Genomic DNA, 17,932 nt, shown 5'->3' on the forward strand with positions numbered 1-17,932 from the left:
GAGGCCATTGGAGAGTTTTGAGCAAATCCTGAAAAGGGACAAAGGAGCTAGTTAATGGCCCTGGTGAAAGATAAGGGTGGCTTGAATCACAATGATGAAAACCAGTTCTGAATATTTTAAAGTTAGAACTGCCATTAAATTTATTGTCAGAATAGATGTGGAGTATGAAACAAGATGAGTTCAAGAGATGTTCTGAGGGTTTTCGCTTGAGTCTTAGGATGTACTTGCCATTGAGATGGGGAAGCCTGTGGGAGGAGCTGGGGAAGCCTGTGGGAGGAGCTGGGGAAGCCCGTGGGAGGAGCTGGGGAATGGTGGTCAGGAACGGGGTTTAGGACAGGTTAAGTTTGAGATCCTACCGGGCACCTAGGGGTAGATGTGGACTGGGATGTTGGATGAATATAAATCTAGAGCTCAAGGTAGAAGTTTAGACTGGGCTCTACACTTAATCAGTGTGTGGACAGCATTTAAAATCCTAAGATGGGACAAGAGCTCCCAGGGTAGGTAGGGAAAAGGCTGAGCCCCTGGCCTCACCAGCATTAAGAGGTCAAGAAATGAAAGAACCAGCTACCACAAGTAGGAAGGAGTGCCTGGGGAGGCGGGAGGAGAATCAGGGCAGTGTGGTGTCCTGGATGCAGGTGTTGAGGGCAGAGGGGCACGGAGAGAGATGCTCTCAGTTTGAGTAGTCGTTTCTGTCTCTGAGTGCTGGCAGTTCTGTTTGAGAATGTGAAATACACGGTGCAATTCCATTGTCACTTTTGAAAAAGCACCATTCCAACAGCACGTGGGAGGCTAGGAAAAGCAGTTGGAATTAGACAGACACAGCATAAAATTCCTGTGCTTGCTCTAATACAGCCTCTGGACAGTGTCCAGGCCAGGAGGGACTTTTGCAAGACACATGGTAGTTGCCTGGCCTAGAGAGGTGTGGGTGTGCATCCGGGTACTGTAAGCCTGTTGCCCTAATAGCCTTCACCCTAGAGTGTTTATGGGGATTCAAAGAAAAACTACTTCTGAATTGCTCAGCCAGGCCCAGGAACCTACCAAGTTTTCCGTAAACATTAATGGTTCCGTGATGCTCCAGGCCTCTGCTGTGGGTTCTGTACATTGCAGTGCAGGCTTCTCACGGTGTCAGCGCCTCACAGGGATGCGCCCTGCAGATCCACTCACCCATTTCTCGCCGAGCAATGAGTCACACCACTCCTGTCATTCCAAGAAATCTTAATTTCTTTATTGTTTTATTTTTTTTTGACTCAACAATTTTTTTAAACTTTTTTTCTGAAACGTTCTTGTTGTTATGAGCCTTTTGTTTTGTTCTCGTTAAATGCACTCGACCCAAAATTGGTTTGGCATATCGAAAAGGAGACCAAGGAGGGATTGGGGGATGTAGGAGAGGGGGGAGGAGGCCCGAATGGACAGAGAGAAACTGAGGGTGAGAGAAGAACACAGACAGCAAGGAAGACACAGGGAAAGAAGTGGAGACACAGAAAAGAAGGCAAAGGAAACCCCAAAAAATAATAATAATATTTAAAAGCAAATGAATTCAGGAGCCCAAGGAGGGGAGTAGGAGAGGAAACCAAGACCCTTCCTTCTCTATACCGTCCCAGCGGGGGTGGGGGTGTCAAGGCACCAGGTCTGGTTGGGGTGGGGGAACACCAGGGCTCCCAGGGGTGGTTTTGTGCTGGACTGCAGTGGTGTCCAGCCCCACCAGGGGGCCCTGCCACACAGCTTTGAGGCCTGGAAATCCACCTTGGTGATTCTGGCCAGAATGGGAACCAAGGGACCCACCGTACCCTCTCTCTCCCCCCGTGATTGTCGGTGTGTGGAGAGATAAAAAGAGGGCTCAGCAGGGGAGACGAGGGACTCCTTGCATGCTTCCAGCCCCCTGGGAACTCTCCCACCCTGCCCACTTTTTCCACCCTCTTGCTGGTATCTAGCTGGGCCGATGCTTGGGCTGGACTAACTCCTTCATCTACCCTCATCTCCTCTGCCAGCTCTTCACAGACCTCTAACTGCCCCAACCACTGGAGTTCCTGGCCTCCTGAAGCCAAGGCATGCCACAGATCTAGCTCCTGCCCTCCTCATAGAGCTATCTGGGCAAGACCATCTCCATCCTTCTCCCCATCCACTCATCCATGGTCTTCTGGTGAAAGGAGTTAATTAAGCCTTCCTACCGGAAAAAGCCAGAGATGGAACCCAACCCTGCCTTCACACACCTGTCCCCCTAGGCAGGACAAACCACCATCTTTGGTCTGACCCCTTCTCCCCTGACAGGGACAAGCCAGCCCCAGCTCCCCAGAAGGGTGGGGCTTTTTAGCAGCAAAAGGGTCCTCCCAGCCACCTACCTGTCTCTTATCCCCAGTTCCTCCCTAGAGCCCTTCCCCCTTAACCCAAAGTTCATGGCAGCAGCAGGCTGAGACCCGAAGATGTTTGAAAACTCATGGCACTTGTGAGAGAAGAGAGGAGGGCAAAAGAGACAGAGGGATCAGAGCAGAGGTGGAGGGCCACCCCTGGGGAAATGGCAATGATGGGGCTGGGTTAGTGTGGCAATGGGACTATGCTACCCCCAGAGTTGGGGTGGGGCAGGGAAGGCCAGGGTGACAGGCTGGAGAGAAAGGAGCTGGGGAGAGGTACTCAGGAGACGCCCCAGCCTGGAGCTTCTGGGGTCTACAGGTTTGGGGTTGAACCCCCACAACACTGGTGTCCTGACCCCAGGCCCTGGTACCTGGCTTTGCCCCCACTGTAGGAGGGTGTAGGGTAGGGAAGGTGCTTTCACACACTCCACCCCCAACCCCCCAGAGAAGACTACCTCATCACTCCCAGCCTTCCCCTCAGTCATACCCACCACCATCAAACCCTGCTACCCTCATTTTTCTTCCCCCATCAACCTCTCTAGGCAGGAAATCAGCCCCTCATCCCTGGCCCGAGTTCCAGAAGCAGTATACAAGAGACAGGAACTCAAAGGGATAGCACAGCCATCTTGACAAAAGCATCTTTGGGTGTGAGGGGTGCCTCCCCCGGGCCAGTGGGGAGGGGAGAAGACAGGCCCCAGTCCTGGGGCAGGCAGTGAGGTACACGCCCCAGGAGGGCTGACTGATGCCAGGGGCAGGCAGAGCAGGGAAGGAGGCGACAGAAACAGGTGCCGGGAAAGAAACGGGTTCTTTGTTTCGCTGTTGCGTCTAGATTTTTTTCTGTCTCTGGATTGTAAAAAGCTGCTCTGGCGGCCTGCCCACCCCGGCTGGGGATGCACACGTACACAGAGAAGTCCTGGCTGCCAGGCCCGGCGGCGCCGCTCTGCTCCGGAGAAAGCCAGGGCTGGCCGGGCCGCAGGCTCCCGGTGGCTTCAAGTGATGAGATTTTTTTTTTTTTGTCTTTTTTTTTCTTTTCCATTTCGTTGAAATATTTACAGCAATGGGAGAGGAGGAGAAGAGAGGAAGGGGAAGAGGGCCCCCTAGGGAAAGATCCAAGCCCAGGACCCACTCCCCAGGGAGATCCAGACCCAAAATCTGCTCCCCAGATAGCCAAGCCCACAGGACTGGGAATTGCCCATATATGGCCACCCCTGTGGGCTGGGGGCCCTGCGGGGAGTTGTGCTTCATCAGGAGTCACCCCAAGGGAGGGGGTCATTGGGTGCACTTGAGGAGGGCTGAGGGGGCAGGCTTGCTGGGGAGGCTGGGAAGAAGAGCAGAAGGAAGGAGCTTCAGAGAAAATTCCACCTTTAAACCACCAGCCACAAATGCCCATTCCTCTGGCCCTGGGGCTTTCTCCTGGGTCAGAGGCCCCAGACTCCAGGGAGCAGGGAACTGCAGTGCAGGCGGAACCTGTCCATCTGTCCTTCTGCTCCTGGTGCAGCCCAGCATTTCTGGCTGCAGAAAGAGGAGCAGCTGACAGGTTCCATCCAGCAGGGTCTTTGGCCCAAGGACACCAAAGCCCTCATTTCCCTCCAGCAGACAAGAGTAGGGGGGAGGGGGAAGTCAAGAGTGGGCTGCACCCTTTCAATTTCTCCTTCCTCATTCTCCAGGGAACCTCTTGGCTCTTCCTCACTGCACTTTCCCCAAATCGAGCTGGTGCACGTGGCTGGTGGGAAACCCTGTCTGAACCCTGCACCTCAGGTCCCCCAGAGCAGAGCCCCCAAGGGGCCTCGAGGGCCTGCGGCCGAGGGGTGCCTGGAGAAAGTGGCCCACCAGCCACTGCCTCCGTCAGTCTCCCTCTCCCACCAGAGCCCTGCTCAGGGTTCCCTCCCTGGCCTGGGCCACCAACCCCTGGTCTGTGAGGTTCCTCAGAGACTGGTGACCAGCTGCATCTGCCCATCCCCATCAGGCCCTGGCCCCTCGAGGCCCGGGGCTGCCAGGTAGCCCTCGTGGCTGGGCCGCCGCACCTGGTAGTAGCCCTGTAGGGGGTTCCGGGCCACCAGGGCCGGTGGGCGAGAGGTGTAGTAGATTTCAGGGGGGCCAGGGGGTGCAGGTGGGGGTGGGGGCAGGGCCTCGCTGGGCCCCTCGGGGCTGCTGTCCGGGTAGGAGGGCGAGTCCCGCAGGTTGGCCCCGCTGGCATAGAGGGAGTCCCTGCCCGGAGGGGAGGAGAGGGGCCGGCTGGTGGCCCCATCCTCCGCCGTGCAGCTCTCTGACTCGTCCAGATCGCTCTGGTACAGCACCGACTGGGCCCGGGGCAGCAGGAGCGGCTCCTCCAGGGCCTTGTAGAGAAGTTCGATCTCTGCCCGGTCAGCACCCCCGGGCCCTCCCGCCTCTTCCTCACTGCCACCCCCCGGCACAGGTGGCACGGGGGGCTCGGGTGGTGGTGGGCCTTTGGCCCCACTGCTGCTGCCCCGCAGGTTATTGTGCACCAGCTCCGAGATGATCATCTTTTCGAAAGCGGCAGCATCTGCCAGGTTCCGGCCTCGGGGTGGCTCGGGAGCCCCGTCCCCGGGAGGGAAATCCCCACTTCGCAAGGAGTAACTGTTGTTGAAGTTGCCGTTGAGGGGCAGCGTGTCCATGCCGCAGGCTTCCCGGCCTCCCAAGGGGTGCTCTGCAGGCAGAAGGGGGCTGCTCAGGAGGGCTGGGCAGTGAGAGGGGTGTGGGGCACACAGAGTGGGGTACCTGGGCTCACCCTTGCTTTGGGGACTGGAGTTTCCCATTCCCCATCTTCCTCACTGGCAGTACGGACACTTGCAATGCAGCAGGTTGGTGGAAGGGGGGGTGGAGACCAGTTTCCCCAGGGTCCCCTCCCAGCTCGGGACTCAGAATCTCAGTGGTGTGAGGAGACCTGGGTGACCAGGTCCATTTCCTATGCTCTGACCTTCATCACTTTCATTCCTCACCCAAGGCCCAAATGCAACATCAGCAAACTGCCCAGCCAGAGACTGTGTGTGTATGTGTGTGGGTCGGGGGGAGCACCCTGAGTTCTCCCTAGGTGAGGCACTGAGTTCTCCCTAGGTGAGTGAGGCACTGTCACATTCCCCTCCCGGCATCAGAAAGGTTACCAGGAAAGTCACACTTACTGGGTTCTCGGTAGCTCCCTGCAGGTGCCAGCCGGGAGGGAAGAGAGAGAAGGTGAGTGGTCGTGGAACGCCAAGTCCAGGCTCCCGTTCAGGAGGCATGTGAACACCCCAAGTGAAGACCTCTTGGGATGCAGACCCCATGCTCCCTGACCTGGGCTGTTGCCCTCTCCCAGCACAGTGTGCTCTTACCTGGGGAGTTGAAAACGGGGGGCGAGGAGGGATTGAAGCCCACTGACTCGGCAATGAGGGTGTTGTAGGGGCTGGTGCCCCCACGGGGCTGCAGCACAGGGTTGGTCAGCAGGTGGTTCCCCATGGTACCTGTCCAAGAGGTCAGAGGTCACAAGGCAGCTGGGAAACACAAGCCTGGAGCCCGGGATGAGGGATACTGTCTTACCTCGATTCAGGGTGGGAGTGCTATTGATGTCGCCCGCCATGAAGGAGGATTCTGTTTGTTTCCTCACGGTGTCATTCCACATTCTTCGGATTCGGCTCTGGAGACACAGCCCAGACATGAAGGGGCCCTCGAGCCGCCTACCCTCCGGGATCTGAGACCACTTACCTGATGCACACCACCAGGGACCTGGGCCAAGCACTGCCCCGCATCTCGGGCCCAACATTCAGCCTGAGGGAGCCCTGCCTGGTGCCCAACCCCAGCCCAGATACCTGGGTCCCTGTGTAGTAGCGGGTGTTGCTCCGCATGGCTGAGGTCTTGAGGGAGCCGTGAGCGCCCCCAGGTGGGGAGCGGATGCAGCAGTAGGAGTGTCGCAGGCACTTGCTGTACTCCTTGTGCACCTGGGGAGTGAGGAGGACAGGCAGCTGGCGGCAGGTGCCCTCACCTTGGGAGTCCAGAGACCAAGCTACTGGTGGGCATCAGAAACCTGTCTCCTGTCCCCAAGCAGCCAGCCAGGTAGACTCTCTCTCCTCGCTCAGGCCCATCCCCCTTTCTCCATCTCCATGGATAGTTTCTCATCCATTCATTGACTCAACAGCTCTTTAATGAGCATACTCTATGTGCCAGGTGTGGCTTAGGCCCTGGGGACAGTACAACACAAATCAGACACAAAGCCCTACCTCTCAGAACTGCTATCTTAGTAGACGGACATAATGTAGATGTAAACATCAGTACGTAAGGTAGGATGTGTGATGACGTTAGGTGCTGCAAACAGACCTATGGCTGGAAAGGGGGTTAGGCAGATCAGGGGAGGCCTCAACAAGAAGGAGACGTTTTGGCAAAGACCTGAGAGAGAAGTCAGATATCTGGAAGGGGCAGGGGACAAGCCCTAAGGAGGGTCCATGTCTAGGTGTCTGAGAGAGCAGAGAGCATGGCTGGAGGACAGAAAAGGTAACCGGAGCCCTGGTCACACCATGTAGGCCTGGGGGCTCCTGTAAGAATGTCACTGTGTGTGAAGTGGGGGCCATGCAAGGAAGTCACTGTCCCTTGGGGGCCACCAGACAGTTCTGAACAGAACAGGGTACAGTCAGCCTTGCAGCAGAGTTCTCATCGCTGCCTCCTCCATCCCCCTGCCTCAGCCTTACTCGCCTCGGACCAACAACGATCTGACGGGGGCTCCACTGCCTTCAGGACCAAGTATACAAATGCCTTGGCTCGGTTTCCATGCTTGAGTCTTGTATGCCCTGTATGCCCCTCTAAGTTTCTCTGTTTCTGTTTATCTCTTTATTTTTTTAAGGATTTAAACACATTTTATTTAAAAAGGAAACATCCTATCACCACAAAACTCACAGAATCATCTCCCTCCTGCATACCTGCTTTGTGCCCTGCGTTGTGGGAGAGCTCCTGTCACTGCATCCCTGCCCGCTGCTCTCCTCGCTCCCCACATCTGCCCGGCTCTCTTGCTCCTCCGGTCCGCTGTATCTTGTTTTCCAGAACCCTCTTCACCCTAGCTGAATCTTTCCTGACCCTGAGGCCCATGCTCCCCTCTCAGCGGACATAGGCCACCAAAGAAGGCAAGCACCTGGGCCCCCTTCCCTGACCTCACCTTCTTCTGTAAGGCGCAGTGAAAGACAAAGATGAAGACCCCCTGGAAGGCGTTGAAGGTGGTGAAGAGATAGGCCATGACCACCGACTCCTTGTTGATGAACAGGAGGCCAAAAGCCCAGGTGAGGCCCAGCAGGAAGAGCAGCGCAATGGCCCCCAGGGCCCAGGATCTGGGGACGGGGTAGGGAGAGGGATAGGGACATCAAAGTACCCGCCAGCAGAGATACATCCCCTCTTGGCCCCTTTGGGCCTGGACGCTGTCTACAAAAACCCACCTGGGTGAGTAGGCCTGATGGGAATGGCCCGTCCAGCGACACTTCCACCCAGCCTGAGTCTGAGGGCAGGCAGAGTTGGGGAGTCGAGGTTTGTGAATAGTTATTCCCCTGCGTTCTTCATCCTTTAGGCCATGTTTCCAGACCCTTAAACTAACTGTCTTTTGCTGCTTACTTCTCTTTAAGTCGTCCGAAATGGACTCACTTTTTGAACTCAGCCTTGCCCTGAGCAGTTATATTCCCCACGCCACAGGCTGGCTGAGTTAATGCTATGTTTTCTAATACTCATTAAGTAGATATAGAACGAGCACAATGAAAACCATCTCTGTCCATAAATCACATTGTATGACACCAGAGGTGACAGCACATTTTAGTTAAGTCCTGGGAGAGGCCAGCTTGGTGTGGGGTTTTGGGGGGCAGGGTTGGGGAGGGGGCTACTCACTTAATGTTGTCAAGGCGACTCGAGTCGGGCTTGAGCACAGATGAGCTCCGGATCATCTTGTGCAGGGTCACCATGAGAAACACCAGATTTACCTGGGGACGGGACAAGGGGAGGGGCTGGGCCAGGGTCGCTCTGCCTTCCAGCTGCCGGTGTGAGCTCCTGGCCAAGTCTCAGCATGGACCTCTATCCTTCATGGACTCCTCTGACGATGTAACTGCCCCCAGGTACCCACCCCCTGGTATAACCGTCTATTACATGGCTCCCACTGCTGGGAGGATGGGGCCTCCAGCCTGACACAGAACAGGGGCTCAAATCACAGCTCCTGGATGCATGGACCTCAGTGCTGGAGCTCTACAGACCCACTGCGCTCCTGTCCTCTTAGTTGGCTGGTTAGTTCTCACAGTTTTCAGGGGCTCAGGGTCAAGGCTAGCCAGGATAAAGGACGAAAACAGTACCAGGTGTACTGCCTTCCAACTTACCACAATAACAAAGGAGACGGGCCCAATGAAGCTCCAGATGAAATAATTGTCTACTCGGAGCCAGCAGCTATAAAAGAAGCAGAGCCAGGGGGTGGGTGGGGGGTTGTGGGGGACCTACCCTCCAACCCCAGGAGCCCAGTGCCGTGAGGGTCCTGCTACTGAACAGGGAGCCAGGCAGGAGGAGAGAAGGAGGGGCACTCACGCCTTCTCAGTGCCGTAGCTGCGGTAGTCGATGGCGGCCGCGATGCCCACCACCAGGGCTGGGAAGCAGTAGCCGCCCAGGTAGTAGTACTTGGTACGGGAGTACTCGCTCTCGAACACCTCCACCAGTAGCAGGTAGAGGTGCACGCCCTCCAGGCACAGCCAGGAAAAGGCAGCCAGGAAGAAGTAGTGCAGCAGACCAGCGAAGATGGGGCAGGCAATCTGGGGGGCAGGGGCACCACAGGTGAGGAGGGGCCAGGCTGGGTCGCCTCTCCTCCCTCCCCCTGCCCCCACCCCACGCCAGACCCACCTCATACTGAGTCTTGTCTATGCCGACCAGGAAGAGCAGCTCGGCCAGGAAGAGGTTGATGCACAGGTTCTTGTGGATGGTGTTGCGGTCGGTCTGCAGCCCCCGCAGGAAGCAGAAGGTAGAGATGCAGATGGCCAGACAGACCAGAGAGATCACAATGCCCACCCAGGTGATGACTGACAGCAGCAGCTCGTTGATGCGGCCCTGGTACTGGGGGACAGTAGGGGGTGCACTCAGTGCCCTTGGCCTTGCACATGGCCAGGCTCACCCTGGGCTCAGATAGGTGCCAGCTGCAGACCAGGCCTCAGGCCATGAACACCACTGGTACAGCCCTGCTGGCCTTCTGCCCCTGGCCAACTTGCCGGCCCCCACCCCTCTGCAGGCAGCACGCTCACTTCCTCATGCTCTGGAAGGTGTGTGGAGAGATGACAAAGGTGACACCAACTTGCTTCTCCAGAGTGCCTTGGGAGAAGGTGGGACCGTGACCAGAGAGAGAGAACCAGACATGTGGTCTCATGCCCTGGGCAAGACTAGTGCCGCCCCCGTGCCCATGAAGCTGGCCTTCCCTGGCACTGCCCATGACGCACTCTGTAATGCCATGCAAAGCTGAGCCAATGAGCAGGCCCGCCCAGAGCAGTGCAGCGGGATGCTGGCCAGCTTACGATCTCGCGGTGAGCCATGAGCACAGCAAAGTTGGTGAGGTGGCTGCAGGCACACGTCGTGTGGGTCTTGTTGGACTCCACCAGGCGGCAGCCCTGGGTTGACCAATAGCCCAGCATGGATCTCTCCGAGTAGTTCCAGAAGGAGCAGTTAGCATTGAAGTGGTTCTTGGCCTGTTGTGTGGTAGTGGCCGGCGAGTCAGATCTGGGGAGTCCCCTTCCAGCCCTCACACCCAGCTAGAGGGACAGCAACAAGCATGGAGAAGTGCCTGGGATTTCAGGCGGTAGTCTGAGATCTCTGGGGACAAATGGCCTAAGCTGCTGAGGTGGAGGCTGAGGGACTGGTGGCCCAGGGAGGGATCGGAACTTACTCCTGGGGTAGATGAACACGCAATGCGGGGATATGCAGCCTGGGAACTCTGCGGATGCTGGGACCCCCATGGGGAACACCTCAGCTCACCTCCAGGTGGGCCACGGTGAAGATGACAGGGTCCATGAGGAAGACTCGGCTTGACTCCTTGTTGATGGAGGCTGCGATGACCTGTGAGTTCACCACGAGGGAGGCACCTCCCGGACCACCTGCGCCCACTTCACCTGCCAGCTTCACCGTGGCGTTCTCGGTGGACAGGAAGAGGCCCAGATTGTTGTACAGGATGAAGACAACTTTGACCACCCCTGGAAAGGACAGGTGCAGCGGGTGTGCCGTCAGCCCTCGACTGACACACTTCCAGCCACCGGGACCTGGCTTCTCCAGACTGCAGCCCAGACGAGTGGGGATCAGGGACCCCTCCTCTGGGATCACTGCTCGGTTGTAGGCAGTGCCAAACAGCAGGGCAGCAGACCAGGAGACTCAGGGTCTGGGTCCTTGGGAACCTCTTACTTGCAGTGTGACTTCAAGCAAATCCCTAAGCTCTCTGAGTCTTAGTCTCAAACAGGACAATTTTCCCTGAGCTGTGAGGATCAACTGCTGCTGCAGAGGAGTGAGCCCTGCAGACTGCAAATGTTCGGGGCTCTGTGGGGCTTTGGGGGAACCCCGTGAGTCCCCTGGAATGTTTCGCCAGCTTGAGCGGAGAACTTATCTGTGTGTTGTTACAGGTCCCAACCTTTTCTCAGACTCTTCAACCCCATAAAAACTGACAGCCGCTGTTCTCCATAAGTGGGGCGGCGCTGCCAGCATGGGGCCGGGCACTGACCGTTGCGGCTGTTCTGCTTGATGGTGTTGGCTGACAGCTGGATGGAGTTCTCGCTTGGGTACTCCTGGGGGAACACCAGCTCCTGCACTTGGCCCTCCGTGTTCAGGACCGTGACCTCCAGGACTGTGGGGACAGAGGATGGCAGGGCATATGGGGTTGGGGTCTGTTCCCTGTCTAGAGGCCCAAGGTCAAGGACCAGGGTATCCCCCATGGTCTCTGGAACAGGCAGACTCCACAGTTCAAGGTTTGCACCTGAACTGGGCCTGGTAAGACCACAGCACTCACCCACATTCTGCTTGGCAGCCAGGAAGCGGGCCGGCTCCCTGACGTTGTCGGCCAGCAGGAAGGCGCCCTCTTCCAGGACATCCAGGAGCATGGTGGCTGTGTGTACCTGCTCTGTGGCATTCATGTCCTTCCAGGACTCAAGAGCCTCCGGCCGTAGCAGGTTGTCCACCGTTTCCACCACAGCCTGCACAGGTGGCGGTGGTGGGGGGTGGCGCCACGAATCCCGCCACATCCTCCAGTTCGTGGGGCTGAGCTCCGTGTCCCCTCCTCTCAGCCTCTATTCTCCCAGTGCCGACTAGGGCCTGTCCCACCCCGCTCAGCCAGCCAGAGTCCCCTGGGCCTTACCTTGATGTAGTCCTTGCAGGTTCTCTCCCGCTTGTGCATCTAGGAAAGAGATGGAGGTGCTGTCAGGCCACATCTACCCACTCTTTTCTGCATCTGCCACCAAGCTGGGGCCGGGCCACGAGCAAGAGTTGTTCCTAAGGTATCCCCAACCCCCAGGCCCATCCGGGGCAGCCCAGGAGGGAGACCAACGGGCCTGGAGTCTATGCTTCCTGGTGGCAGCCCAGCTTGGAGGTACCAAGCCGAACCTTCCTGAGGCCCCGGGGTAGTGCCCACTGTCATCCCCACTGTCAAGCCCCACCTTGTTGTAGTTCTTGCCAGCTGACTCGCGCTCAATGGGCCTCAGGGCCTGTAACTGGGCGTCCAGGATGTCCAGCAGCTGTTCCATCAGCTTCACAGAGGAGGACACATCCCCCGCATAGATGGAGCCCCGGGTGTGGCGGGCCAGCTCACTGGCAATGTTGGCTGCATTCTCCCCACTCTTGATCTGTGTGAGGCGGGAGTGGAGGACCCAGCTCTGTCAGGGACCATTTTGCTCCCCTCATGGTCCCTCCGCACTTGCCCAGACTGCTCAGCCCCTCTCATTCCTCTCTACTGCCCCTTCTCCCTGTCTGCTCTCTCCCCCACTCCGTAGGCCAGGGAGGAAACCCCATAGTCCTGCCTCTCAGACCTGCTATCCATTTATCTCCCTTGTCTCCCTTTGTTCCACTGCCCCGCTGCGCCCTGCACCCAGCCACCCAGGGCCCAGTGCGTGAGCAAAGGTGCCTATCTGGGAGGGGTGGCTGCTGCTGGTACCTTCTGGGCCACCTGGTTGACCCAGGGGGAGGTGCAGTTGCTGAGGTCAGGGCCCCGGGGGTTCCAGAGCCCCAGGGCTGGTAGACACTGGAAGGAGGCAATTCCTGCAGGGACAGACAGGAACAGAGAAGGGGGCCACGAGGAAGGAGAGAAGGGAGGGCCAAAGCAGGGGGAAAGGAGACAGAGACGAATGGGTGAGGGGAGAAGTGAGGGGAACATGGGAGACCAGACATGAAGCAGGTAGGACAGTCAAGAGAGGTGTCACTCTGAGGTGACATAAGCCACACCTTAATCCCCTAAGCTCTCCCTCTTGTCTTCCCTTCCATCTTTACCTACTGGAATTAGAACCTTCTAACAAAACCCATCTGGGAAGCCCCCTTTCCATGAAGCCTCTTCTAACCCTCCCCTCAGGTCCCTAGAGCGGGTGGTCTTAGTCCCACCCCTCTGGCACTTCAGCTGCTGTTCCTAGGACTGTTCCATCTCAGCCTGAGGCTGCGACCCACCCAGCTTATCTCTGTGGGCTCCCTGCAGGGTCTGCCTAGTGCTCAGCACTGCAGGAAGGGTCAGGGAATGGGGCTGGGAAAACTAAGCTGCTGCTGTTCCCTGGGAGCTCTGCTGGGCTCTGGGGACACAGCTGCAGATGTCGGGCATGAATCCTACCCCATAAAGCCCACACTTTGTCAAAAGGGGAAGTGGACGGGTAAGTGCATCTATGCTGAGTGGTAGGCATGTCCCCTGTCCCTTCCCTAGCCAGACCAGCAGTGGCCACCCCCCAAGTCAGCCCCAGAAGAGGTGACCAAGGCCTCTGTACTCACCTCGAGTTCCCTTGGGGCAGGGTCTCTCCACCAACATGCCCTGCTGGGTGGCCGGCCACTGGACCCGCCGCACCTCTCGAGGTTCACAGAAGAGCTCTGGAGACACGTGCAGATTGGGGGCTGGGGGCCGCCGGGTGCTGGGGGCTGGGGCTGTGGCTGGAGGCAGGTCGGGTCCCAGCTGGTTGATGGCACCCACCGGGTGCGTGGTGAGGGGTGCCCGGCGGAGCGGGGTGGTGGCTGCGGGTGAGGCTGTGCTGGTGAGGGGCGTGGGCCGGACTGTGGTGGTTGTGCTGAGGGGTGGCGAAGTGGCTGGGCCTGGAATGGAGAGGAGGCCATGAGACAGAATCACCCCCAGGCTTGGGGCCCCACCAGGCACTGGGTCCCTGGCATCTTAGCATCTTTCTTGCCACTGAAGTGGAAAGGTGTCCTGGTTCCCATTGGGTCTGGGAGAGGATCTCCTCTGCATTCTCTCCACCCACAGAGGTACCTCACACACATGGGACTGTCTAAAACATCAAAACGTGCAAATTCACTCGTGTGCACCCTCAGGTCTGAGAGAGCACCTGGAAAGGATAGGCCAGGAAAGAGATGAACACTGCCACCTCTCATCCTTGGTTACTAACTCTGGTCTCTGTAACCTGGCTTCCTTCCCTCTGGGGGCCTCAGCTCCCCATTATGCAAACAAGGCTGGATTAGACCAGGCTCTCTGGAGCCCTGGGGCTGCTCAGAGCTGGCTCAGGGCAGCCGAGGACACAAACAAGGCTGCAGAGGGGCCCTCACCCCATCAACAGCTCAACCTTGTCCTATTTTACCTGGTATTTGAGCTTCCACCCAGGATTCTGGTTGGTTAAGAGTTCCAGGGCTACAAATGTACAAGCCTCTGAGAAAGGCAGTGCAGCTAAGTGGTCAGGCACCCAAAGTCCTGGGTCCAAATCCTCAAGCTAATTCACCACCCACTCTGTGCCTCAGTTTCCTCATCTGTAAACTCAGGAAAGTAACAAGCTCTGTGTTAGAAGGGTTAGACAAGTTACCAGCTAGCTGGGAAGTGCCTGGAACAGCATGTGCTGTGTGATTCTCTCCGACCTCTAGGTCGCTAAGAGCTGCCAGATTCACCCCCAACCCTGGGACGGAGGTTGCGCGGGGGCGGGGGTAGCTGTGGACACAAGCCATCCTCACCGGCACTGGGGTCTGGAGGCCCAAACTCCAGGCTATAGCGCACCACGAAGTAGTTGTTCCAGACGTAGAGCTGGTTGTCGCGCGGGTTGTAGTCCACGGAGGAGACGAACTGGTAGGGGTTGGGGAAGGCCAGGCTGACGGGCTCCTCGCGGTTGGCATTGGTGTTGAAGGCATAGTCCACGCGGTTGCCAGCCGCCTCGCTGTCGTCGTCCACGTAGACAGAGCGCAGCACGTAGAGGACGCCGCACACCATGAAGGCGTTGGACGCCGAGCGCTTGTCGTAGCCCGTCTCCCACGTGCCCTCGAAGCGCAGCGTATACGGATTGAGCTGGCTCACCACCAGCCGCCCATTGTTGCCCTCGGTGGCGTAGATGACCCACAGCCCATTCTCGTCCACAGCTAGGTCGATGTCGGTCTTGCCCCCCCAGCGGTAGGGCGAGGTGTCGTGGTAGTTGGCGGTGTTGATGACCGTCTCCCCGCTCTTGATGCGAGTGCGCAGATCGTACTTGACGATGTTGCGCGTGCGCTCCTTGTTGTAGAAGACAGCGCCATCGTAGACCACGAAACCCGTGCCGTCCACACGGTTGGGCAGGCGGTAGGTGGTGGTGTGGCGTGCCGCCACGTAGTCCTCCCATGAGGCGTACTCGGTCAGCGTGTCTGTGCGGTAGGGGATCCAGGGCATGACGTAGATGCGGTCACCCGCCTGCAGTGGATCCTTGCACCACGCACCAGACTGGTGCTCCGACTCGTGCGTCGAAGTGGGCTCCAGCACCTTCTGGAGGGTCCCTGGGCACACGAAGACTGGGCCAGGCAGGTGGGTGGGGAGGAGACACGAGAGGAGGAGCAGGGGGTAAGGAAGAGGGGGAGAGAGAGGGGAGAGAGAGGCAAGTTGGTCACGTGGCCACGGGGGAGCCAGGCTGTCCCCTCCTGCTGCTGCAGTCACGGTTGCTTGGTAGGGCTGGTGATGGGAAGGGGGTTTCCGGGCTGGGACCCCCACCCCGCCCAGCTGCCCCTCTCCCTGGAGATGTCAACCCTGGAGGCCATTAAGAGCAGGGTTAGTGGGGGGGAGGTGGTGCCCTCTTTCCTTCCCTGGCTGCTAGAGACCCCACAGGCTGGGGATAAGGGGTTTGGCAAGAGCCCTCCCAGAGATGTTCTCTTGTGCCTTAAGTAGGGCAGAAAGATCTCACTGCAGCCACTGGCTGGTGGCTTTGAGGTTCCAGGGACTCAGTGCCCTGCCCCTTCGCCATTGTCTCCGCCCCCTATGGAAGAGCTAGAGTCGAGGGTCCCATCCTTCATCAACCACACCAGGACACAGAATTTTTTTTTTTTACACTCCACTTTCTTCCTCCTGCAAAAATTGCAAGGTAGTGATGTTTTTGTACCCACTGTGGGTGTCAGGGGTGCCCCCCACCATTCCAGGGTGGGGGAAACACCCAAGGTTCCTGTTGCAGCCTGTGGCCCCCACACACCTGGACCCACACAATCAGGAAAGGTTTTTGGAAAAGTTCAGCCCCTCCCCAGGGCGCCCAGCCCTGCCCCCAGCCGGCAGGGTCTCTCAAGGGTTTGTTCAGCAGCAGACACTGACACTGGTGCACAGGGATTGGGGAGGTGGGACATGGGGAGGGAGGTGACTCCCCAGGAGAGTTGGGGAGGGGGAAGGAGAGCTGCGTGGAGGGAAGAGAGACAAGGTGGGGGGGTGGGCCTCAGCAGAGGTCCTGGCTCCAAGGGAGGCACACTGGAGACCACCTGGGAAGAAAGGGTTAGTGCTGACAGAGGAGAGAGGGGGTGAGCAGAGAATTCACTCCAAGGCCCAGGCCGGACTGAGGGTCCCTCGGGAGGGCAGTCCCAGGTCCAGCTCAGGGGGCAAGGGAGGGAACCAGGTGCTAGGATAAAGACCCAGCCCGCCCCAGCCAGGCCCCCCACCTCCCCTGCCCCGGACCCCGATTTACCTGCAACCATCCCCGGCTCGGGAGGAGGGACCAAGGCAGCGCTGATGTCAGAAAGGTGGGGGGCCCCGCCCCACCCCCCCATTCCCTGAAAAGGAGGAAAACCTCAACTGCATCTCGTTGGCCCCTGCTGGCCTGCCCACCCTTGCCCCATCACGTCCCAGCGCCACCTACTCCTAGCCTCCCCTGCCGACCCGGTGGAGGTCTGGACTCTCAACAAGCAGTGTGGCCAGGCTCCCCTCCTCCTCCCAGAGTGGTGATGGCCAGAAGCCCCTCCATCCAGGACGGCTGGGGCCTCCCTCTCACCTCCCTGCTGGCAGAACCCATGGACAGGCCAGGGTGAGGGTTTGCAGTGAATTCTCTGCTTCTGCTTGGCCTGTCACCAAAGCAGCTGGCCCTGAGGTGGGCAGGGAGGGCTGGGACCCGGCACTGGCTTGGAGGGCAGCCCAAGGGTCCCCAGGCACAAAGCAGCCAGGAGCATGCCCTGTTTTTAGAAGGGGAAAAGGAGCCCCAGGCACAGAGGTGGGCAGGAACCAGAAGGATCCTGGCTTGGGCCCTGGGGCTCTACCATCTCCGTGTCCCCGATGCCCAGAGGTGTTGGCCTGCACCCCTCCCCAGCACACCTGGCCTCCACCCATTTCCTCTGTGCCCAGGTCTCCCCTCTCCCCAAGCCCGGGCAGCCCCCTGCCAGCTGTGTGTGTGTGAGAGGGTGGTGGGAGGTCTCAGAGCCTGACCTAATCAGAAGGGCGTGGAGGAGGAAAACGTGGTTAGAGGTTACCCTGGGGACCAGGGAGAAGATGAGAAGGGTCTGCCTGGAGCCTTTGCCAGCAAGGACCCCTCCCTAGCACCAAGCTCCCAACACCTCCTCTTCCCTCCCCCAACCCGCCCCTTGAAGAGAAAAGATCCAGGACTTCGTATCCAAACCACCACCGGGCCTGCAAGAAGAGTGTCTGGTGCTGGGTGGGAGAGAGACTCCAGAAGAGAGAGAGGGAGAGAGTGGCGGGGTTCAGTGAGGGGCAGACCGTGGGCTGGCTGCCCAGGCCTCTCTGAGATAGGGAAGGGGGGCAGGGGGGAGGGGAGCAGCTTGGAGGGACCCCGCCCCACCTCCCTCGAAGGGGATGCTCCACAGACCACCGTAATTTCAAGGCAAAGGCGATTCGAAAGGATGTCTCACCCAGCCCTGCCCCTGCTGCCAGCCTCAGAGCCGTCAATTTCTCAAAACTTTCAGAGGAGGAAGCCGCCATCCCCAACATCCTGCCCTCCAAGCCCTACTACAGCTGCAGCCCGTGCCCTATCCCCATGGTGGACAGTCCTACCCGCCAGAGTTCTCCAGCTCCCCTGCGGAAGGTTAAACCCGCAAGAAATTACGGTGCTCCTGAAGTCCCCAGACCCGGCCTATACCACCCTGGCCCCCTCTCCCTGGTCCTCTAACCACAACAGCCCAGAAGAAACCCTGACTGCAGCGTCGCAAGTGTTTCAGAATCAGAGAAAAAAATGCTTCCCCACCCCACGCTCCCCCGACCGTGGGGCCCG

The 17,932-nt window shown here is 58.6% G+C and overlaps 1 protein-coding gene across 4 annotated transcripts in view; it reads right to left on the reverse strand.

The window, feature by feature from the left end:
• Positions 1 to 1,198: 1,198 nt before the first annotated feature.
• The window catches only part of ADGRL1 (adhesion G protein-coupled receptor L1), a 42,788-nt gene continuing 26,054 nt past the window's right edge, over positions 1,199 to 17,932 (reverse strand). For 2 of the 4 annotated variants that reach the window (XM_023525627.1, XM_011384490.2), the window contains 19 exons: positions 14,454 to 15,254; positions 13,278 to 13,592; positions 12,463 to 12,566; positions 11,969 to 12,154; positions 11,671 to 11,709; positions 11,326 to 11,509; positions 11,041 to 11,163; positions 10,308 to 10,522; positions 9,851 to 10,021; positions 9,189 to 9,398; positions 8,880 to 9,100; positions 8,678 to 8,744; positions 8,199 to 8,290; positions 7,486 to 7,654; positions 6,152 to 6,280; positions 5,883 to 5,979; positions 5,678 to 5,806; positions 5,489 to 5,506; positions 1,199 to 5,016 (listed from right to left, as the gene is read on the reverse strand). In XM_023525627.1, the coding sequence (XP_023381395.1) occupies positions 4,274 to 5,016; positions 5,489 to 5,506; positions 5,678 to 5,806; positions 5,883 to 5,979; positions 6,152 to 6,280; positions 7,486 to 7,654; positions 8,199 to 8,290; positions 8,678 to 8,744; positions 8,880 to 9,100; positions 9,189 to 9,398; positions 9,851 to 10,021; positions 10,308 to 10,522; positions 11,041 to 11,163; positions 11,326 to 11,509; positions 11,671 to 11,709; positions 11,969 to 12,154; positions 12,463 to 12,566; positions 13,278 to 13,592; positions 14,454 to 15,254 (4,013 nt within the window). In that variant the 3' untranslated portion in view covers positions 1,199 to 4,273. Of the gene's footprint in view, positions 5,017 to 5,488; positions 5,507 to 5,677; positions 5,807 to 5,882; positions 5,980 to 6,151; positions 6,281 to 7,485; positions 7,655 to 8,198; positions 8,291 to 8,677; positions 8,745 to 8,879; positions 9,101 to 9,188; positions 9,399 to 9,850; positions 10,022 to 10,307; positions 10,523 to 11,040; positions 11,164 to 11,325; positions 11,510 to 11,670; positions 11,710 to 11,968; positions 12,155 to 12,462; positions 12,567 to 13,277; positions 13,593 to 14,453; positions 15,255 to 16,402; positions 16,488 to 17,932 lie in introns of all 4 variants that reach the window. The other 2 variants (XM_023525629.1, XM_023525628.1) reach the window with 2 other exon arrangements.

Source organism: Pteropus vampyrus, unplaced genomic scaffold, assembly GCF_000151845.1.
Source record: "Pteropus vampyrus isolate Shadow unplaced genomic scaffold, Pvam_2.0 Scaffold583, whole genome shotgun sequence".
In the NCBI taxonomy this organism is placed as follows: domain Eukaryota; kingdom Metazoa; phylum Chordata; class Mammalia; order Chiroptera; family Pteropodidae; genus Pteropus; species Pteropus vampyrus.